This window comes from Natrix helvetica (genome assembly GCF_964273705.1).
Source record: "Natrix helvetica genome assembly, chromosome: 9".
NCBI classification, from domain to species: Eukaryota; Metazoa; Chordata; class Lepidosauria; order Squamata; family Natricidae; genus Natrix; species Natrix helvetica.
The window spans coordinates 17866339-17889959 of NC_138560.1; the positions used below are offsets into that span (position 1 = coordinate 17866339).

Below are 23621 nucleotides of genomic sequence, written 5' to 3' on the forward strand. Positions count from 1 at the left end.
TCTGCGACCCAGGCCTGAACTCCACGACCAGTTCAGCTGAACCAGGCCGAACCGGCAGGAACCCACCTCTGTATGTACGGTATCTTATTTTATTTTTTTTTTAAAAAAACTTTTTCTTAAGCTCTTTTGCTTCTTCCTTTCAGTTTAATGCATCTTTAGCAGGGTAACGAATGCACTTTCTTATTATTGATGCATTATCTTGTTTGTTATACTTCACTTACATTTGTAAGAAATATTAAAGAAAAACAGCCATGCTAGTGTCATTTTTCCATTTTAATGTAAATTATTAACAAATCCACAGTTTTCTTTCTGTACACAATATACAAATAGGAAAACGTAACATTTTTATATGTACAGGATTAAGTTACTTTAATTAGCTTCTTGATATGTACAAATATATATACATATATTTATACTTATATATAAACAGGAACATCATAGGATCGTTCATTAGTTGCATCTTATTTACAGAAAAAAACAGTACAAGGTCATATTTTGACAAGGTCAAGCCACCGGTGTAATATACACCAAAAAAGCACCATCTGGATCCATGATAATATAATATATAATGCAATATTGAATAGAAAAAACATACCAAAATACACTTAACAGTACTTTAGAGATTTGCACCATTCAGTGGGTGGATTAGTGATAAATAGCATAGGTTTAAAAGATACCACAACACAACAGAGTTTTTCAAACCAATTCTGGCAAAAGACACACTGAAATGGTGCTTGCTCTCCTTAGAGGTATCTTCCTGGAGTACCAAAAGGTAAAGTATGTTTCACAATCGGTGATCCATGGATCCCACTTAAGGCACAACGTCGATCAATATTTGATTTCCAGAGCAGTCTTTAAGGCTTCACAAGAGCTCTCCCATGGAAGGAAGTCTTTCACAGTAGATGTCATGGTGGCCCCAGGTTTAGAGGATTCCCAGGGGGTAAACCAAGACAAGGTAAGGTCAAACAATACTGGCTAATTCTGTAGAATCTGTCTCGGTGCTACTGCTGCTCTCTTCCTCTCTGAAAGAGTCAAAAGATAGAAAAGTAATAAGTACAACATCTTGGTAGGCACAATTATCTCTAGTGGTGATTCAGGGACTGGGTTCACCCATTGCCTTAGGCCAGGGGTGTCAAACTCAAGCCCTGTTGGCCGGATCTGGCCCAGGGGACAGCCCTGGAAACAGCAAAGGACCAGCGCATGGTGCCTCTGCCAGTGAAAACAGAGCTCAGGTGGGCCGCGAGCTCAGTTTTTGCTGGCAGAGGTTGCAGGAGTCTGTCGCAACCGAAAACGGAGCTCGGGAGCCCGTTTTCACAGGCAGAGCTCTTGCGCCACACAGGCGCCCCCTGACACGAGTGATGACAAGATGGCCACGCCCACCCTGTCGTCCCCCATCCCCCGCCCAAGGTCAAACACAACCCTGATGCGGCCCAGAATGAAATCGAGTTTGACACCCCTGCCTTAGGCTACGGGTATGGTGCCCTTGATTTTGACCCAGCCAAAGTTGACTCTACAAAAGATGATTAAATGGGCTATGGCTTAGTCTATGATGCAACACCTGATCCAGGTGAGTTTGGAGGAGAGAGAAGGAAGATAGTGTGTAATATAAGACCAAACCAAGGCTGGAGATTGCTTTTGTGCCAGGCATAGTATAAAGAATGGCTAACTAAGGAAGCGTAAACTTAGCTAGAGATCGGGAAGGTGGCCCAAAATCATTTGTTGACGACCCATCTCTGCACAAGATGGAACAATATATGAACGCTTCCTATTCTTCTAAAAAGCCAGGTGCTCACAATCTAACGACAACTGGACAAATTTGAAACATATGAGAAGTCTAGTATAAAGAAGACTAAAAGGCCATAGGTGTGATGGAACATGCACCTGCAGTAGAAGTGGGGAGGGGGGAAAGTTTGGGTAACACAGAGCTTTCCTAGAGAGAGACCCACATCAAGAGGCTGCACAGTCCTGAGATGAAAGTGGGGTGGGGAGGATCACGGTAGCCACACCTGAGAATTTGTCAAGATATATCTAGTAGAGTGTTTCTCAAACTTGGCAACTCTAAGACATGTGGACTTCAACTCCTAGAATTCCCCAGCCAGGGGGGGGAAATCATAACTTTAGTTTGGCAAGATTCTGTCTATTAGATGCAAGTAAATGAAGGACTAGACTCGACTGGATTTCACTGTGTCATCTCTGAGTTTGGGCCTGACCATCAGCAAGCCATGCAAGACTTCTCTTTGCAAAACTATGGTACGGGAACACTCAGCATTTTATATTTAGTGTCCTACTGTATGCTCACCCTTCTGGGGCAAAAGTGCTACATCAGAGAAATGAGATAGCCACTTGTCTCAGAGCCAGAAGCATCCACCCTATTTTAAGTTTCAGCAATTAAGTTACAAGGATGCTCTTGAACGGAACTCCTGGGGTTCAGGATTTCAAATGCTATCCATAAGAGGGAGTTCTTTCAGGTATATATTAAATGTGACAATTTTAGTGTACTTATTTAGGGTAAACAAGGGATTGGTGTTACTTATGTCCCACAGCTGCAGAAATGTGAACTGATCCAGAAGGCAGCTTCAAAGAATTCTATTTATGCCATCATGGTACAAAAACGATAAAAGAGAGATGGGGGGCTTTGTGACCATGCATCCTGAATGAAGGGCATTTCTGCCAGCTATGCCAACCACGGGTGGTTATGTAGAAGCCCTAAAGGTCATCACTTGTGGTATGACATCATAGCAATAGCAGTAACAATAGACTTATATACTGCCCCATAATGCTTTACAGCCCCCTCTGGGCAGTTTACAGAGTCAGCATATTGCCCCCAACAATCTGGGTCCTCGTTTTACCAAACTCAGAAGGATGGAAGGCTGAGTCAACCTCTAAGCCTGGTCAGGATCGAACTGCAGGCTGTGGGTAGAGTTTGCCTGTAATACTGTAGTTCAACTTTTTGAGTTTGCATGATAATGCAATGACACGAGTGATGTCCTTTGCTTCCCTGTGGGTCATCCAAGCTGCCAGCCCATGAAAGGCAAATCCCAGCCCACCTTTCCCTCTTCGCCAGGTGCCCATCCTGAGGAGATCCCTCCTCCCCTTCCTCTCGGGCTGCCCGTGGTAAGCCTTTCACCTTAAATCCTGCAGCGCTTTCTTGTTTTTTTTCCGCCTGTCCTCATCAATGGGGTAGAGCTTAAAAAGGAGCAGGCCAAAGATGATCAAAGCCACCGGGGCAGCAGAGACGAGCATTTTCAAAGTCAGGTTCACCTCCTCTGGTTGGGAGCAGCCTCGAGTCTTGTATCCTGCAAAGCTGCAACGAATTAAACAGGGGAGGTTGAATAAAGGGAGCGGAGGCAACAATTCAAACTACTTCGTGGTGGTAACAAAATTAGAATAAACGATGGAAGAGGAAGAGCAGTGATACCAGTTGGCGCAAAGCTCTGTATAGAGTTTGAATGCAGAGCTTTGCCATGGGGTCATATTTTCTCTATTGGACAAACGGTTAATCATTGTTTAGCCAAATTATGCTGGAACAGGAATTATACAGATTCTGCAAAATCCCCATTCCCTCCCCACTCCAGGGGAAGGATACTGCAAAATCCCCATTCCCTCCCCACTCCAGGGGAAGGATACTGCAAAATCCCCATTCCCTCCCCACTCCAGGGGAAGGATACTGCAAAATCTCCACTCCCTCCCACTTCAGGGGAAGAATACTGCACAATCTCCATTCCCTCCCCACTCCAGGGGAAGGATACTGCAAAATCTCCACTCCCTCCCCACTCCAGGGGAAGAATACTGCAAAATCTCCACTCCCTCCCCACTCCAGGGGAAGGATACTGCAAAATCTCCACTCCCTCCCCACTCCAGGGGAAGAATACTGCAAAATCTCCACTCCCTCCCCACTCCAGGGGAAGGATACTGCAAAATCCCCATTCCCTCCCCACTCCAGGGGAAGGATACTGCAAAATCCCCATTCCCTCCCCACTCCAGGGGAAGGATACTGCAAAATCTCCACTCCCTCCCCACTCCAGGGGAAGGATACTGCAAAATCTCCATTCCCTCCCCACTCCAGGGGAAGGATACTGCAAAATCTCAACTCCCTCCCCACTCCAGGGGAAGAATACTGCAAAATCTCCACTCCCTCCCCACTCCAGGGGAAGGATACTGCAAAATCCCCATTCCTTCCACACTCCAGGGAAAGGATACTGCAAAATCCCCATTCCTGCCAAAAAGAAGCTTTTAATTCCCGCCAATAAACTTCGTGCATGTATATATGCATGAGAGACAGAAGCTTTACTCCAAGGATTACCAACTGCTAGGGCTACTCAGTGAAGCAGAAAGGGCTGTGACCTCTATTAAATTGCATTGTCTCTCCTGTTGCTTTAAAATAAGAATGGATTGGAATAGAGTAGAATAGAATAGAATTGGAACTGGAATGGAATAGAAATAAGAATAGAATAGAAATCAAAGTAGAATAGAATAGAACTGGAATGGAATAGAAATAGGAATAGAATAAAATAGAATAGAATAGAATAGTGGAATGAAGACTAGACTAGAATAGTATAGGAATAAAAATAGAATAGTATAGAAATAAAAATAGAATAGAAAAAACAATAGAATAGAACAGAACAGTATAGCAATAAGGTGGACTATAATTCAGACAGCATCATAGATGCTCAGAGCAGGAATTTAAGAATCTTGGAGTCCTCCTAATTTACCGGCAACTTTGGGGTCATCTGGAAATCGCTGATAACCAGACCTATCAGTAGAGAGATTTCTTTTTCAAAAGATTTCCAAAGGATTGCAATTCCTGGATCCCGAAAGAGCTGGGATTCTGAATTCTATTAGCCAACGGGGGTGATAGTGAAATCTTACTCTAAACTGAGCGTGGAGATCCCCAGAGACACTCCAGAAGCGAACTTGGTGAAGAAGACGTAGAAAGAGAAGAAAATAGCTTCGTGGCCTCTGCAATTCGGATGCTGGAGGTTGAAGTCATCCACAACATCTGGCAACATAGACCTAATCGGAGGGACAAGACAGACACCAACTAATCAGTTTAGCCATAAGGAAGTTCACTAAGGAACAAGGCTGCCACAAAATTAATTTTTTCAATATGAGTAAAAAGGAAATCACATAGCGAAGGATGAGCTAAACTGTTTTTAATTTATTCCAAATTCTATTCCTATTCCTTTCCTTTCCGTTCTGTGAGAGGTTTTATCCCAAACTATATTTTATTCTTTATACTGTTTCCATCTTCCCTTAAAAGATTAACAGAATCTACAGTGGACTGAGAATCAGTATCTCCACTAGACAATTGACAGTCAAGCAGAAACTAAATTAATCAAGTAAAAATAGCAAACTTCCTCAAACCTCCCCCAAAGTTATCCAGACCTAATCCACATATCAAAGGATAAGGTCTGTAAATACCAGAGTTAATTAAATTAGGTCTCCCAATGGAACTGCATGCTCACAAGAATAAACACTACAGACACAGCTACACAGAAAAACACACCCCTCCCCAAATGTTACTCTAGAATCAGCACATAAGATACTTCCACACCAGGACAAGCTCCCCCATAAAAGTCTGTTGCCGTTCCCCATTTCTCTGCAGCTTCCCCTAAAAGCAAACTGTTTGCTTTTTAGGAATAAACATTTCTTCTTTTCTCACAGCTGTCTGCATCTGATTTTTATTTATTCTTGTGCAATCCTGGCTCAAGTTGGAATCCTAAATAATTTTTTGATAGTTCAAACATAACTTATACTTAAGCTTATACTTCAATAGACAGTAATAGAGTTGAAATATGATGTAACAAACCAACTGGTAAATCAGTCAAAACCCAACAGAAACTGCATATCAATGGGGAACCCAAATCCTTATGAATCTCAAAGGCCCTTGGAAAGAGACAAGTCTTAATGGCCTTTCCAAATCCTCATAGGTTTGGGGCTACTCTTTAGGAGTGATCCCTGATTTTTGGGGGGGATGCTTTTCAGAGAGGTGGGACAGAGATAGAACTATGCAAGTATGACCACAATTGAGCCCAAAATGTCTGTTGCTAAATGAGAAAATTGTTAAGTGGGTTTTGCCCCATTTTAAAAGGTAAAGGTTCCCCTTGCACATGCATACTAGTCGTTCCCGATTCTAGGGGGCGGTGCTCATTTCCATTTCAAAGCCGAAGAGCCAGTGTTGTCCGAAGACGTCTCCGTGGTCATGTGGCCGGCGTGACTAAACGCCGAAGGTGCATGGAACGCTGTTACCCTCCCACCAAAAGTGGTGCCTATTTTTCTACTTCCCTTTTTTACCTGCTTTCAATCGGCTAGGTTGGCAGAAGCTGGGACAAGTAACGGGAGCTCACTCCATTATGCGGCGCTAGGGATTCAAACCACCGAACTTTCTGATCGACAAGCCCAGCGTCTTAGCCACTGAACCACCGTGTTCCCATTTTACGACACAGTTATTTGGTGAATCGCAGAAGGTGTTACGTTAGTAACACGGTTGTTAAGCGAACCTGGCATTCCCATTGATTTTGCTTGTCCCATGACATTGCAACCGTCGTAAATACATGCCAGTTGCCAAGCATCTGAATTCTGATCACATGACCACGGGGAAGCTGCAATGGTCATGTGAAAAACAGTCACAAGTCACTTTTTTTCAGCGCCGTTATATCTTTGAACGGTCACTAAATGAATGGTTGTAAGTCAAGAACTACCTGTACTGTACATTGGGTTCGGAAAACAAACGACGATACTCGGCAATTCACTCACCACGGCAAGAGGAAAGCAGCGGCGACGCTCATTCCAGCTGCAATGGCCACCACGTAGGTCATAATGAGGTTACTTTCCAAAATCACCACCGAGATGAGAAAAGGAGTGGCAGACTGAAGAAGGAGAAGAGAAGACGTGCTCAGGAAGATCACTTTGATTCAAACTTGAATGAACTCGTGCAATTTTGCACCTTAAGACATCAGACCAAAAATGGGACTTTGGCTACAAAGGGGTCTCCAGAAAATTGGGTTAGCTTGAGGGCTAAGAATGACTTGATCATTAAGGGAAACTTAAGACTTTTTTGTGGGTGCTTCTTTCCTTTCTTGCCCGTGAGAACCTAGTCATAATTAAGAGCAGTTTCCTTATTCCTGCTCGGATACAACTATGGGTTGAGAAGAAAGTTCTCAAAATGTCTATCAATCCATATTTAGACTGAAACTTATCAGTTACTTTACATTTGACTGAGATCAAAGTCTTCGAACTGGTTCATGCATCATGCTAAATCATATTTTGACTCATCAAGGTTTATTGCATAAGCCACCATTGACTGGTTTCATACCTTACTCTAAATCAGGGGTCTCCAAACTTGGCCCCTTTAAGATTTGCAGATGTCAACTCCCAGAATTCCCCAGTCAGCCATGCTCCCTAGGGAATTCTGGGAGTTGATGTCCACAGGTCTTAACGTTGCCTGCTCTAAATCACAACTATATATTACCACAGCTGGGTATACACATGCTACCGAGGCCTAGCAAAATGTAACCTGCCTATTATCTCTTAGCCTGTTTTGCACACAAGACCATTGTATCTATGGGGATTCTCATAGGTGCTTTTTCAGGAAGCAACTGGACTTTCTGTTTTTTCTTTGAATGTGTTTCACTTCTCATCCAAGAAGCTTCTTCAGCTCTCACTGGATGGTGGGGAATGGAAGGATTTATATTACTTGCAGACAGCTGGTCATTTGCATCCTTTTAGAGAGTCGTTGAGGCCACTTGGAGGTTTTATCTGTGTCCTCAGGGTCACCTGAGTTAGTGCTCCTGGTTCCTGTAGTCTGCCATTTTTTCCCCTCTGGAAATCCATTCCTGCTCCCACACCATCCCAAGGGTTTTCATCCCAAATTGCATAGCTAAAAAGTTGGTAGAGATTCTCAGTCAACCAGATCATGGTTATCCCAAAGTTGCTTTCTCAAGAGGCAACTGGGATTTCTTGGTTTTTTTTTCTGTGAAGACGTTTCGCTTCTCATCCAAGAAGCTTCTTCAGTTTTGACTGGATGGTGTGTGTGTGTGCGCGCGTGTGTGTAAGGATTGATATTCTGTGCATTCAAAAGGATGCAAATGACCAGCTGTTTGCAAGGAGTATAAATCCTTCCATTCCCCACCATCCAGTCAGAGCTGAAGAAGCTTCTTGGATGAGAAGCAAAATGTCTTCAAACAAATAAACAAGTCCAATTGCCTCCTGAAAAAAGCACCTTTGGCACTATCAAGACCTGGTTGACTGAGAATCTCTACCGACTTTTTAGCTATGCAATTTGGGATGAAGACCCTTGGAATGGAGTGGGAGTAGGAATGGATTTCCAGAGGGAAAAAATGGCAGACTACAGGAACCAGGAGGATACAGATAAAACCTCCAAGTGCTTCAAAGACCCTCTAAAACAGTGTTTCTCAACCTTGTCAACTTGAAGATGTCTGGACTTCAACTCCCAGAATTCCCCAGCCAGGGGAATTCTGGGGGTTGAAGTCCAGACATCTTCAAGTTGACAAGGTTGAGAAATACTGCTCTAAAAGGATGCAAATGACCAGCTGCCTGCAAGGAGTACTATAAATCCTTCCATTCTCCACCATCCAGTCAGAGCTGAAGAAGCTTCGTGGATGAGATGCAAAACGTCTTCGAAGAAAAAAACAGAAAGTCCATTTGCCTCTTGAAAATGCACCTTTGGGACAAGGCCACTGTTTCCACCAATGAGAAAGGTATGGGCATCCCAGTTTAACCCCATCCTGTCTGAGATTGTCACAGTCAGATTCTCAGGGTTTATTCTCTGAAAGTATAAAAAGGATACACCTGGGACTAGGATGGTCCTGCTAACAGGCCTTAGCCCTGTCCAAAAACAGATGTTTCCAAAAGAAACTTTCAGTTTCTGCGGCACCATTAATAGATCCCAGAGAAACCCCTGCATGAGCCTTAAGCCTCACAGCTGCATCCGTTTGAATCATTATTTGAACGATTTTCATGGAGGCCTCTTTCAGAAGTTACCTAGCGGGTCACAGAACTAAATTATTTCCCCACTAGGACCATAATTGAGTGCCAGTCGTTAAGCAGGTCACCCTGTGACCATGTCTGATTTTACGATCTTTTTTTTACAGCGGTGGTTAAATGAACACTGTGGTTGCTGAGCGAATGCCATGGTCGTAAAGCAAACACAGCAGTTGTTAAGCGAATCCATTTTGGCCCATGAGCAATTTTTGCTGGAAACTGAAAGCAAACTCTGGTTTCTGGCAAAAAAAAATAATGTTGTAAATCGCAATTGATTTGATTGGAAACATTGCAAACTGTAATAAATGCGGGCCAGTTACCAAATGCCGTCAGATGACCACGGGATAAAGGGAGCAGTTATCGTAACATTGAAATTAAATCGTAAGTACCTTTTGGGGGATCTGTTGTAACGTACGATCCCACAGAGTTGGCCTCTTCAGGGTGCCGTCGGCCAGACAGTGTCGGCTGGTGACCCCCAGGGGGAGAGCCTTCTCTGTGGGAGCGCCTTCCCTCTGGAATGAGCTGCCCCCGGAGCTTCGCATAATCCCTGACCTCCGCTCCTTCCGATGCGCCCTAAAAAGTTGGCTTTTCCAGTAAGCCGGCCTGGCCTGTTAATTTTATCTCATTTTTTAAATGTATTGTCCTATAAATTGGGTTTGTTTTTTTGGGATATGTATTTAATTTCTTTCTAACTTTCAGGATGTGTGTTTTTTAATGTTGTACGCCGCCCTGAGTCCTTTGGGAGAAGGGCGGCATATAAATCCAATAAAACAAACAAACAAACAAACTTTGAATGGTCATTAAATGACTGGTCATAAGATGAGGACTATTGCTATTCACTCACCGAGATGCCAATGTAAACAGCTGTTTTCTTCCCAAAACGTATAAGGAACCACTGCCAGAAAGGGATGGTCAGTGTAGCTGAGAGCTGCAAGAGAACAACAAAAGAGGAAAGAAAGAAAGTTTATTCTAGATGGTATTTGACCTACAACCACAAGTGGGATCACAATTGCTGTTGTTAAGCAAGGCGTTGTTAAGTGAATCACAGGCCATTCGATGATATTTTTGCCACGATCGTTAAGAGAATCACTGCATTTGTTAAGTGAATCACATAGTCAGTAAGCAAATCTGGTTTCCCTCATTGACTTTGCTCGTCAGAACCTGGTCGTCAATGGTGATCATGTGATTTCGGGACACTGCAACCATCGTAAGTACATGCCAGTTGCCAAGCATTTTGAAATAATATATGCCAGTTGCCAAAATTTTGATCACGTGATCGTGGGGCTGGCTGCAATGATCATAAAGTTATACGTCGCTTTTTTCAGCACCGTCATAATTTCGAATGGTCACTAAATGAGGACCATTGCAAGTCGAGGACTACCTGTATTTAAGTCAACCAGATGATGACTTTGCCTGGATTTTGTGGCAGCCTAAAATGTTGTGCGTGAAGAATCTGCTGCTCTAATTCCCAGGGAGCAATGCCCACTGTTTCCATCGTATTTTTGTATACCTGGATTGCAGTCAAGTTTCGTCAATTAAAATGGGCAGAAAGTGGAAACTCTCTGCAGATCCATGTTTAGAAATCCTTTGGAGCATAAAGAAGGGAGTGATCCAGTTTGGTGTGGTGGTTAAGAATTCAGGCTAGAAAAATGAGTTCTAGTCAGACATTAGGCACAAAGCCAACTGGGTGATCTTGAGCCAGTCCCTGTCACCAGTGGTGAAATTCAAAATTTTTCCTTATCGGTTATGTGGGCGTGGCTTGGCAGGTGGGGTGTCATGTGATTGGGGTGGCCGTGGCCAAGTTTTTAAAAAAACTTTTTTAAAGCATTTTTTTAACTACTGGTTTTCCTGAACCGGTAGTTAAAAAATGCTTTAAAAAGTAAAACAAAAGTTCCAACGATCAGCTGTGTGATGATCAGCTATGCTGCACAATCGTCGGAACAGTTTTTAAAAACTTTTTAAAGCATTTTCTTACGACCGGTTCGGGCAAACCGGTAGCATTTCATCCCTGCCTGTCACTTAGCCCTAGGAAGGAGACAATGGCAAAACCGCTTCTGAAAATCTTGTTGAGAAAACTGCAGGGACTTGTCTAGGAAGTCACCAGGGAGGACAAAAGCTGACTCAAAGTCACCAAAAGCAAATGGATAATAAAATAAAGGTGAAGTTATCTATTTTTTCAAGCATTTTCCCCTTTTCCTTTCCTCTTGGTTTCATTCTTTTTCCCCCTTTTTTAATATTCATGAACAACAATAAGTAATATTACAGTGGAGACCTCAGTGTTATGCACCCAGATCAAGATACAAATCCTTATTGTGTTATAAAATAATTGTACGCCTTTTGCAGCAGGCTATCAATGCCACTTATTTTTAATTGTACAATTCAAGCAACCTTAAGTCCATTAACCTCTCAGAATTATCGTTAACATTGATAGAGACTTTCCCCCCTTATCTTTAAAGGTTGAAGTTATCTAAATTAGCACACGGTTAACAATTTCTAATTTATATTTTTACAATTTTTCTCTCTACTGAGCTACTATCTGCATAATTTTAACATATTATTTGCATGTCTTATAATGCAATAAAACAATTAACCACAGACACAAACACAGAACCAAGTTTTCCCTATTGAACAGGCTAATATAAACTTTCCCACACCCATTTAAGACTCCCTACTCTTTGACCTAGCCTGGTTAGAAGTTTCCATATAGCAATAAAATGATCTTCCTCTCTTCCTTGTTGTTGTTTTTGCTAATTGCGAAGTCATGTCTGGCCCATTGCGACCCCATGGACAACGTTCCTCCAGGCCTTCCTGTTCTTTACCATCCTCTGGAGTCCATTTAAGCTCAAGCCGACTGCTTCAGTGACTCCATCCAGCCACCTTCTTCTCTGTCTTTTGCCCTCCATCATTCCCAACATGAGGCTCTTCTCCAGTGAGTCTTTTCTTCTCATTAGATGGCCAAAGTATTTGAGTTTCCTCTTCAGGATCTGGCCTTCTAAAGAGCAGCCAGAGTTGATCTCCTCTAGGATTGACCGGCTGGATGGCCTTGCAGTCCAAGGGACTCACAGGAGTCTTCTCCAGCACCAGAGTTCAAAGGCCTCCATTCTTTGGCGCTCAGCCTTCCTTATGATCCAATCATCCATTGCAACTGGGAAAACCAGAGCCTTGACCGTATGCACTTTTGTTGGCAGGGTGATGTCTCTGCTTTTTAATATGCTGTCTAGATTTGCCATATAGCTTTCCTCCCCAGGAGCAAGCGTCTTTTAATTTCTTGGCTGCAGTCCCCATCTGCAGTGATCTTGGAATCCAGAAAAATAAAATCTGTCACTACCTCAATTTCTTCCCCATCTATTGACTTCTCTTCCTACTCGATAAAGAAGAGAAGCAGAAAGGCTGAAACTATTGACTATAGACTCAACATACCACCACCATTGGGCCCAAGATTTCTGTTGCTCAGAGAGAGATGTTAAGTGAGTTTTGCCCCATTTTACAATCTGGCTTGTCACGGTCGTTAAGTTAATCACACAGTTGTTACAGTAAGTGAATCAGGCTTCCCCATTGACTTCGCTTGTCAGAAGGTTGCAAAGGGGGGGGGGGTGTCACATGACCCCGGGACACTGCCACCATCATAAATATGAGTCAGTTGCCAATCGTCTGAATTTTGATCACATGACCGTGGGGAATGCTGCAACGGTCATAAGTGTGAAAAATGCTTATAGGTTTGCTTGGAGGGTCATTTTGAGTGCTCCGAAGGCTTCAGGGACGGTCCGGAGGCTTCCCTGACGCCTTCGGAGCGTTTAAAACGACCCTCCGAGCAAACTGGAAGTCATTTCCGGTTTGCTCGGAGGGTCATTTTAAGCATTCCGAAGGTGTCAGGGAAGCATCCGGATGGTTCCTGAAGCCTCCGGAGGGCCTCCGGGGGGGCGGGGGAGGCTCTTTTCGCCCTCCCCAGGCTCCTATAAAGCCTCTGGAGCCTGGGGAGGGTGAAAAAATGGCTTTTAAAAAAGGTGAACTCAGCTGGCCAGCGCACGCATGCGTGCTGGCCAGCTGACAGGGCAGCGCCTCACGTGCCCTGACAAATGGCTCCACGTGCCACAGGTGGCACGCGTGCCATAGGTTCGCCATCACTGGCCTAGCCCATACAATTAACTACTCTAGCACAAGCAGGTGGAAGAAAGAACTTGTGAGCCACATTCAGACACTTTCCATCCAGTAGTGACCTCAATTTAATTAAAATAATTTTTAAAAAAACTATTCCAGGAAAAAGAACCAATTTTCACTAACATCAAAGGTTTTTTTACATCTCTTTTCGGGCAAGACTGAGTCGGAATTGGATATCAGCAGAGGAAGCTGGAGGAATGCCTTAAATTCTGACTCAGTCTCTTGGGCAAATAAGGATTGAACAACCCACTCCTGGACCCTCCTGTGCCATCAGCTGGAGAATGTATAAGAATGACAAATGTAAAGAAGAATAAATATTATGTGAATGTATACTTAAAATGACATGTAAGTGAATACAAAATTTGGGGGAAAAAAAAAGTCTAGCATCATTTTTTATGTTCAATCACCCCCTTGGACCGGCATAAGCATTCTTAGGAAATATAAATAACAGCTGTTAGCAAACCGAAGCTTTGTTTGGAAGCCTATCCAGGGGAAAAAACAAAAAGCAAAAGCATGAGAAGAGATTGGCCATCTATTCCTTGAATAATGCAAGACTGGCTTCCGACTGCCGACTCGTCTTTTCATTCCCCCTCCCGCTGCTGTGGCCCAGACAAAGTCTTAATCTCCATGGGAAAAGGGGGGCTGGGTGGGGGTGGCAGCGGCGGCTGGGGGTTTGCAACGGCTCTTTGGCTGAAAGAGTTTCAGCGTTCCTCAAGAGCTTCTCTTCCATTCATGACCAGACTGCCTAAAATATAAAGTTTAGCCGCTGACGTCCATAGGAATGAGCTAAAAATGGCTGCTTTGAAGTTGCTATTCCCATTCAGCTGGGCTCTTCCTCAAAGGTTGCTTTGCATATTAATAGCATCTCAGAAATCTGGACAAGCAAAAAGATTCCATGGGGAAGGAGGCAGCAGCTTTGCATACCGAAAACATGCATATTAGCCTCTCCCTTTTGTGACTTTCTGGTCCATGGCAGACGGAGAGATTTTCTTTCAATGTGGGGAATTGAATCCTCTCTCCATGCCTGGAGTTGTAACGGTCCGACTGCATTTGAAATAAAAAAATAGAGGAGAAACTAGCCATTTGCGGGGCATTTCCGTCCTCCTCTTTGATGCGCTCCGTGGTTTTGATCCTGGCCTACTTCTCAAGATTCACAATGGTGTTACTACCACCGCTGGAATAAGGAGAATTCAATTTACAACCCGTCTTTCAGTGACCATTCAAAATTGCAACAAGGACTTACAACTGCTCCTCTCACTTATGGCCAACATAGCATCCCCACGGTCAATCATGTGAGAGCAAAATTCACAGCAAGAATTGCGTATGCGCAGCAGCGGAAGAGTGAAAACACCCCTTCAGAGGAGGAGACGATAAGGAAGATACTAGTCTGTGCGGAAATGGACAGACTAACGATAAAAATAAAAGATAAAGGAGATACAGAATACTATGCTACGTGGGATAATTTATATCATGGTTAGAAACAAGAGGTTAGAAGTGGGAATGCGAAAGAGTCAGGTTAGGTGGACATGGAAAGAGACATTATGTACCATGTATTAGAATATAGGTATTAGAACGATAGATCACTTAATATACTACAGGGGTGTCCAAACTTGGGAATTTTAAGACTTGTGGACTTCAACTCCCAGAATTCCCCAGCCAGCCATGGCTGGCTGGGGAATTCTGGGAGTTGAAGTCCACAAGTCTTAAAGTTCCCAAGTTTGGACACCCCTGATATACTAGAATATGATGGTCAGAAATTACTGTACAACACTAGCACTGTTTAAAATAGTATGTATGTTATTTTGTTTTTATCTTTGTTTCATGGCAAATGGAATGCAGGGCAATTACATTGTATTCAATATATTTATATGTAAACAATAAAAAATATATTTGTAAAAAAATTCAGACACTTTGCAACTGGCATGTATTTAGGACGGTTGCAGCATCCCAGGGACAGGTGATAGGAGAAGCCAGATTCACTTAACAACCTCATGATTCACTGCAGTGATTCGCTCAGCAACCATTGCAAAATATGGAGTGGAACTCGCTTAGCAACCATCTTGTTTAGCAATGGAAATTCTGATTCCTGTAAAGTCAAGGACTACCGTATTTTTCGGAGTATGACACACCTTTTTCCCTCAAAAAGAGGGTGAAAATTTGGGTGCGTCTTATACACTAAGTGCAGCATTTTTGGCCTCCTGAAACTCTGCCCCTTCACCAAAATGGCCGTGCATAGTCTTTAGGAGGCTTCCAGAGTGCTCCTGGGGACTGGGGAGGACAAAAATGAGCGAAAACAGGCTGTTTTTTGGTCATTTTTGCCCCCCCCAGCTTCCAGGAACACTCTATAAACCTCCTAAAGACTATGCATGCCCTTTTTTTTTGACAAAAAACAGGCCCGTTTTGGGAGGTCTGCAGAGTGCAAAAACTTTTTTTTTACATTTGCTTCTTTAAAATCTTGGTGCGTCTTATACTCTGGTGCGTCTTATACACCGGAAAATACGGTACACGCATGACAGACACTAATAGCAGTTGGATCACATCAGTGCCCATAAATCTCACCTTGCTTCCCGCTATTGACTCCCCTCACTGCTTGTGCATAAGAGGGACCCTTTGGCAAAGCATGTAGATTTTAAACCTGAACTCTTTTTATTAGGTATCATATCAGGTAAACCTGATAAGAAAAGTATGTATTGACAGCAGCGAGGATAATGCTGGAAAAATGAAGAAACACCACGAGATGAAGAAATCGTTAAGAAGATACTAGAGTGTGCAAAAATGGACAGACTGACATTAGAAATGAAACAGAAAGAAGATACAGGATGTTATCAAACATGGAATCTATTTTATCAGTGGTTGGGAAAAAGAGGGGGAGATTAAGAATGTAATATGCATTGTTAAGCAAATTAAATACCCAGATGTGCATTAAGCACAAAGAAATGTAATTAATAAAAAAGTAATAATAATTAAAAAAGGGACCTTTTGGTCAGGTTCCAACAACCTACTGACCCGGATCTTGAGTTAAACCTAACTTTGCAGTTACACAGAATACACTGGACCATAAATTAACCAGAATGGATGGGTAAATGCAATATTCTAAAGGCATCAAAAACACAAGGCAAGCTCAAAGCAAAACAAACTTCATGAGTTTGGCATGTAGGTTTGTAATTGACTTGGAAAAGCTTGTCATAGGTGTGTGTCTCTGTATGTGTGTGTGGGGGAAACGACCATATTAACATTTTCCACTGTTCCCCATTCAACGAAAGGGCTGTTTTGGAGAATGTGGGAAAGGAAAGCAAATCAGCAAATTATGGCTGGGAGTTTGTAGCGCTAAATCTGAGGTCCGCTGTCAGCTACAGTTTAGAGTCATCCTTCAGATGACTTGCAAAATTGTGAGGTTTTTTTTAACGCATGTTCTACATTTGGCAATTGGATTCCCCCAGACGGTTGGATTAGTTTAGGATCCAGTGCATTGGGTAAAAGTAAATGTAAAGATTCCCTGCGCACATATCTGTTAGTTGTTCCTAACTCTAGGGGCCGGTGCTCATCTCAGTTTCAAATCCGAAGAGCCAGCGCTGCCCGAAGACGTCTCCGTGGTCATGTGACCGGCATGACTCAATGCCAAAGCCGCATGGAACGCTGTTACCTTCCCACCAAAGCTGGTCCCTATTTTTCCACTTGCATTTTTACATGATTTCGAACTGCTAGGTTGGCAGAAGCTGGGACAAGTAACGGGAGCTCACTCCGTTACGCGGCGCTAGGGATTCAAACCGCCAAACTGCCGACCTTTCTGATCGACAAGCTCAAAGTCTTAGCCACTGAACCACCGTGTCCCTCAGTGCATTGGGTAGATTCCCCCAAATAGACTACTTTCCTCAGTGCTTGGAAAGACGTGTGTGTGTGTGTGTGTGTGTGTGTGTTTTCTACCCCTTTCTGGCTTGGCAGAGAGCCTGATCTTTTCTTCTTCCCCCTCTCCTCCCGTTCGGGCCTTCTCAGACAACTTGGCTCCAAGAATTCCATTCAGAGCCTCTCCCTGATCAAGACGGCTTTTTTCCCCTCATGATTAAGGGCAGGCAGGAGGGGAGAAAAATGGCAGGCCTCGGACAAAAGACCAGCCTGGTTTTTGTTTCTCGTCTCTTTTCAGACCCGCTCTAAAAGCACACAAAGGAAGCCTTGTTGGTGATCACCGACTCTATCTTTCCAGAAAGAGGGTTAATTGCCTGGGCTAGTCTCCTTGAGGGATGGTTTTCCCTTAACGTCCTCCAGTTCCCTTGCAGAATCTGACAGCTGAAATATTTCACCCACAACAACAACGCTCGTAATTTTGCTACAGGTAGTGCTCGACTTACGACCACAATTACCGTATTTTTCGGAGTACAAAACACACTTTTCCACCTCAAAAAAGTGGGTGGAAATGTCTGTGCGTCTTATACTCTGAATATTGCGGCAGCAGGGGGGGAGGGGGTTGATGTGGTGAACGGGTCACGGTGGACGGGCCGCAGTGACAAATGGGCCACAGCGAATGGTCTCCGGTGGCAGACAGGCCGTGGCGAACGGGCCACGGTCAACAGGTCATGGGGAATGGGCAGCGACAGCAGCAAATGGGCGGAGGAGGCGGCGAATGGGCCTCATCTGGCCAGATGAATACCGGATGGATGCTGGGAGGCAGAAGCAGATTCCTCCCCCCCTTCCACCCCTTGCTTTCCTCTCAAAAAACTAGGTGTGTCTTATAATCCGGAGCATCTTATAGTCTGAAAACTATGGTAAGCCCCAAATTTCCATTGCTAAGCAAGACAATGGTTAAATGAGTTGCCCCATTTTATAAACTTTCCTGGCCACAATGGTTAAGTGAACCACTGCAGGCTGTAAGTTAGCAACATGGTTGTTAAATGAATCTGGCTTCCCCATTGACTTTGCTTGTCAGAAGGCCGCAAAAGGCAATTTACATGACCCCGGGACACTGCAACCATCATAAATACATGCCAATTGCCAAACATCTGATCACGTGACCATGGGAAAGCTGCAACACTCGTAAGCGTGAAAGACGGTCATAAGTTACTTTTTTCATGCCATTGTAACTTCACATGGTCACTAAACAAATGGTTATAAGTCAAGGACTACCTGTACTAAAAAGCCCGGCGCTGGGATTTATTGGATGATGCCTTGCCAGGAAAGACTTGATCTCTGCTCTAGATGTCTCTGCAGGGGATCTGAAATTCACAGGGCAAGGATAAAGCTCCACTTGTTTGCACTTGTTAGGATTTCGGAAAGATTCATTAGCTCTGTGTGCCTTGCTTAAATAGGATCCGTGCCAGGCAGGTAGTTTAATATCTCTTTACTTGTGGATAGGTAAAGAGAGGGAACCCATGGATGCAAAGTGAGCCCCCTCTCCCCCAAAATAGGGAATCAGTTTATATACAGTTCAAACATATTGGGTTTGGAATATAGAGAACGGTCATGTGTTACTTCAAAGAACTAGAAACATTAATCAAAAACATTCCTAGTTACTGAAAACATTACTCCAAGAGTAATGTTTCTTCTCTTGTTCCCATCACACTCTTTGGAATATCCTCCCCTTGGAAATATGGATGGTGTGAACCTTGCTGACTTTGACAAATACGTTGAAACAATTCTGTCTGAATTTGCTTTGGGCCATAGGTTTTCCCTAGGAGCCTCATTATGGGGCCTTCCTTGCATTCTTGCTTTCTTGTGTCAACTTTTATGATATGGTGGCCCACTCAAGGTCCACAATAATAAATATTGGCGACAAATAAATAATCCAGCTTTAGGGTTGAGAAAGTATATTGAACTATAAAGTAATCAGAGTGAACTAAGTTAACCTAACGTATTTAACCACACAAAAACTAACCAAGCAAGCTGAGTAGGTTATATAACATCAGTGGTGAGACTTGCAACTCGCCCAGCTAAACCTGTCATGCCAGGAATAGTTGAGCCCATGTAGAAAAAGGGGAAAGAAGAAAAGAAAGAAAGAGAAAGAGAGAAAGAAGGGAGCGAGGGAGGAAAGAAGGAAGGAAGAAAAGGAAGGAAGGAAGAAAAGAAAGAAAGAAGGAAGGAAAGAAGACAGGCAGGAAGGAAGGAAGAAAAGAAGGAAGAAAAGAAAGAAAGAAGAAAGGAAGGAAGGAAAGAAGGAAGGATAGAAGGAAGGAAAGGAAGGAAGGAAAGAAAGGAAGGAAGGAAAGAAAGAAAGAAAGAAAGAAAGAAGGAAGGAAAGAAGGAAGGAAAGAAAGAAGGAAGGAAGGAAAGAAAGGAGGGAGGGAGGCAATTGCATGTCTTGGAGAACACATACCATGATGGCGAGCAGAATGTTCTGGAACTCGTTTCGGAACCCCAAGGTGTAAGTGCAGAACAAGGCAAAGTTTCCTTCCAACAGCTGGGAAGAAACAAGACATGTCAGTGGAAAAAAGCAGGAGCATTTTGGCAAGGAAAAAAAAAAGATGGCAATTAGAAAAAAAACCCCACCTTACCAGAATAAAGTTTCTCTAGTCTAGGACAATGTTTTCCACCTTGGCGATGTTAAGACGTGTGGACTTCAACTCCCAGAACTCCCCAGCCCAAGAATTCTGTTGAGTTGAAGTCCACACACATCTTAACATTGCCAAGGTTGAGAAGGCCTGCTTTGTAACATTCCAGAAGCGAAGACTTGAAAGAATACAGGCTTTTGTTTTGTCTACTTAAGGGGCAGGGAAGCAGAGAAGAGAAGGCTACTGGAGAATTGCCACGGAGAAGGAGAAAGGTAGAGGAACAAATACTCAATACATTCCCGGAGGGCTGAAGGGTGGGAACTGGAATTCATTGTCCATTATTGAATTGGAAGCAAACAACAGCGCAGGAGGATTCAGCTGAGCAGTGACCTCAGCATTACTCCTGATAGTTGGGCGGTACATTCTCCAATGTACGTTGAGGCCGTGGGCATCCTTAGGGAGCATACAGATTCAAGAACATGGAGGGTCCTTCAACTGTGTCTAGACAATCAAAACAGGCTTATCAACAAGAGCTTAGACCAGCAAGGGCTAATCTTTTTGTTGTCGCGTGCTGAAAGCGTGTGTATGCAATATGTGCACAATCCCCCATGACCGACAGCCTCTCCATGACACCCCCATGCAACCCACGACCCCCCGTCAGGCACGTGCGACTCCCTTGTGCCCCATTTTGAGTCTACTAGGCCTCCAAGTAGCCTCCTAGGAACAAAAATGGGCTGTGGGGGGACCGTGCCGCACCCCCTTGCATGCACCCTGTCCTCTATGCATGCATGGCAAAGCCCCGTAAACCAACTGGCCGACGGGAAGCACATGCGCTTGCGCGGTGGAGCTAAGCTGGGGCGATGGCTCGCGTGCCTACAGAGACAGCTCTACGTGCCACCTATGGCATGCCTGCCATAGGTTCACCATCACAGGCTTAGACATTTCCTAGGTTAAACACTGAGAAGAACGATCTGGGATCTATTTAGGAAGTACTCAAGATGTAGGTACCGTAGTCCTAGACTTAAAACCCCAAATGGGACAATGATTTCCGTTGCTAAACAAGGCAAGTGAGTCATGCCCACTTTTATTACCCTTTTTGCTATTTAAGCGAATCATGCAGTTGTTAAGCGAAGCAGCTTCCTCCATTGGCTTTGTCAGAAGCGCCAGATGGGAAGGTCACACATGGTGATCTCTTGACCCCGGGACACTGCAAACCTTGTCGATACATGCTGGTTACCAAGTGCCTGAATTCTGATCACATGGCTGTAAGGATGCTACAACCCTTGTAAGTATCAGGACCAATTGTAAGTCCCTTTTTTTTCAGCGTTGCTGTAACGTTAAACTAAACGAATGGTTGTAAGTCAAGGACTACGTGTACTCTAGAGCAGGGGTCTCCAACCTTGCTCACTTTTAATATTTCCCAGGAAGTTTCATTTTTCTAGGAGAAGGGTGGGTGCTAACTTCTTACAATGCTATGGATGGAGGAAACATCCCCCTGAGTTCAGTTCCAAGCGGGGAGAAAGACACTGGAAACACGGAGGCTGATTGGAAAGATGGTTTTAATGGGGAAGCAGAACCACCAAGCACAAGTGATTCTGGGGAGTGGACCCAGCTGCTTGGATGAGCATGTGGGTTTTCATACAATTTGTTCTACAGCGTTTTTGTAATTTAGAGGCTTGTTTTGTGTTGTAGGAAGTTAGCACCCAACCCTCTCCTAGAAGGTTGACATATCCTAGGAAATATTAAAAAGGACTCCAACTCCCGGAGTTCCTCAGCCAGCTGGCTTTCATGGCTAAAACTGAATGAGAATTCATGGTCTCCTGCTTTGCAGCTGGTGCCTTAAACCAGGGGTCTCCAACCTTGGCCGCTTTAAGACTTGTGGACTCCAACTCCCAGAGTTCCTCAGCAAGCTGGCTGAGGAACTCTGGGAGTTGAAGTCCACAAGTCTTAAAGCGACCAAGGTTGGAGACCCCTGCTCTTGAAAATGTATTCCAGGCAAGTTCAAAGAATGAGTAGACTTTTTGCTCTGGTTTTTAAAAAAATCATGGTTGGAAATGTGATGAAGTCTAGATGTTGTGATGGGAAAGACTGAAAAGTTCTCTCACCATGAAAGCGAGGGAGGTGAACAGGAAAGCGGCAATCAGCTTGATGTAGGGTCCATGTTTCATAACCAGCTTCAAACCCTGGAAGAAGGAAACCGGCTCAGCCAATTGAAGTTCAGAAGACTCTGTGGAGCAAAGCACAAAGAGCGGGTGACTCTCTTCTCTTCCACGGATATTCTGGATCATGGGTGTTTTGCTACCATATTTCTAGAACACACCATTTGTTATTTTTCATATGTAATTCCATAATCGTTCTTGTTTGCATAATTCATCCTAATTTTGACAGCCAGAGGATGAGGAAGAGGAAAAGGAGAAGGAAGATGAAGAGGAGGAAGATGTCCAAGAATGTTTAAAAGGACAACTGCCTTGAGTGAGCCCTTCTTCCGTTGTAGGAAAGAGCTCAAATCAGCAGTTTCGTGGGAGAGTCATCTTTTCATAAGTCTAGAGTGAAACGTAAAAACTTTCGCTCTTTTCCCTAATCAGAAACTTAAACTGAAGTATGATGCAAACACCCCTTAGGCAACAGGGCTGGTCAAGGGTTTTCCCTTCACGGCATTCGTTCAGTGTGCATTTTCTTCAGCCCATCCCGTTCTCTACTGCGGGGGTGGGTGGTGGGGAGGCGGGATGTAGGGTGCTTTCCAACCTTTTTATTGGTGCAAAAGGCAGTACCAAGCTGACAAATCAATGCAAAAAGGTTTGGGGAGAAGTGGATACAGGTAGCCTCAAAAGCGCTTTTCCATAAGGCAACTAAATTTCCTTGGGGTTTTTTTCTCTTTGAAAATATTCTGTGGGTGTGGCTCTGTGGGCATGGTAGGGGTAGGATACTACAAAATCCCCAGTCCTTCCCCACTCTCTAAATTTCCGCTACTGGTTCTCAAAACTCGCTGCATACCACCTCTGCTTCTCATCCAAGAACCTTCTTCTTCTGTCCATTCTTTAGTTCACTTCTTGGATGAGGAGTGAAACGTTTTCAAGGAAAAAAAGCAAGAAAGTCCAGTTGTCTTTTGGACAACCACCTTCGGGACAAACAGGACCTAGATCAGGGGTGTCAAACTCAAGGCCCAGATCCGGCCCTAGGGAGCTGCTCTGGAAACAGTGAAGGACTGGCCTGTGGTGCCCTACCAGTGAAAATGGAGCTCTGTTTTTGCTGGGAGAGGGTTGCAGGAGGCCATTACAGCCAAAAATTGAGCTCATGAGGGCACCACAGCAGCACTCCCAAGCTCAGTTTTCACTGGCAGAGGGTTGCAGGAGGCCGTCACAGCCGAAAATGGAGCTCAGGACCACAACAGGCGCCCTGGATGCAAGTCATGAGTTGGCTACGTTTACCCAGGCCCCCCAAGGGCAAACACAATGCTGATGCGGCCCTCAATGAAATTGAGTTTGACACCCCTGACCAAGATGATTGATAACCTCTATAGACTCTTAGAAACAGACAGCCCTCGACTTACGACCCCAATGGGAATCAGCATTTCCCAGTGTGGTTGTTACATGAATCACGCCCAATTTTATTACCCCCCTTTTTTTGCCATGCTTGTTAAGCAAATCCAGTTTCCCCACCATTGACTTCCTTGTTGGAAGGTCGCACATGGTGATTGTGCGATCCCAGGGCCCTGCAACCTTTGTAATTGCATGTCGGTTGCCAAGCGCATCCATTTTGATCACATGACCATGACCAAACCCCTTATAAATGCAATGCCTGACTGTAAATGGCTTTTCTCAGTGTTGTCGTAACGTCAAACAGTTGCTAAACAAATGATTGTGAGTGGAGAATGACCTACAGTGGAATTAAATGTGTGCTATCTTTAGCTACTGATCCAGCCCTATCCTCTGGTGACTTCATCCTATCAGCCCTATTGTTGGAAGTTTGCCCATCAAACTT

General features: G+C 44.0%; 1 protein-coding gene across 3 annotated transcripts in view; it reads right to left on the minus strand.

Moving 5' to 3' along the window:
- Positions 1 to 258: 258 nt before the first annotated feature.
- Positions 259 to 23621, minus strand: part of MFSD2A (MFSD2 lysolipid transporter A, lysophospholipid) — a 58468-nt gene continuing 35105 nt past the window's right edge. For all 3 annotated transcript variants that reach the window (XM_081961950.1, XM_081961951.1, XM_081961952.1), the window contains exons 8-14: positions 21746 to 21867; positions 19466 to 19549; positions 9848 to 9931; positions 6757 to 6869; positions 4870 to 5013; positions 3128 to 3304; positions 259 to 1022 (exon numbers count right to left, since the gene is read on the minus strand). In XM_081961950.1, the coding sequence (XP_081818076.1) occupies positions 962 to 1022; positions 3128 to 3304; positions 4870 to 5013; positions 6757 to 6869; positions 9848 to 9931; positions 19466 to 19549; positions 21746 to 21867 (785 nt within the window). In that variant the 3' untranslated portion in view covers positions 259 to 961. The remainder of the gene's footprint in view (positions 1023 to 3127; positions 3305 to 4869; positions 5014 to 6756; positions 6870 to 9847; positions 9932 to 19465; positions 19550 to 21745; positions 21868 to 23621) is intronic.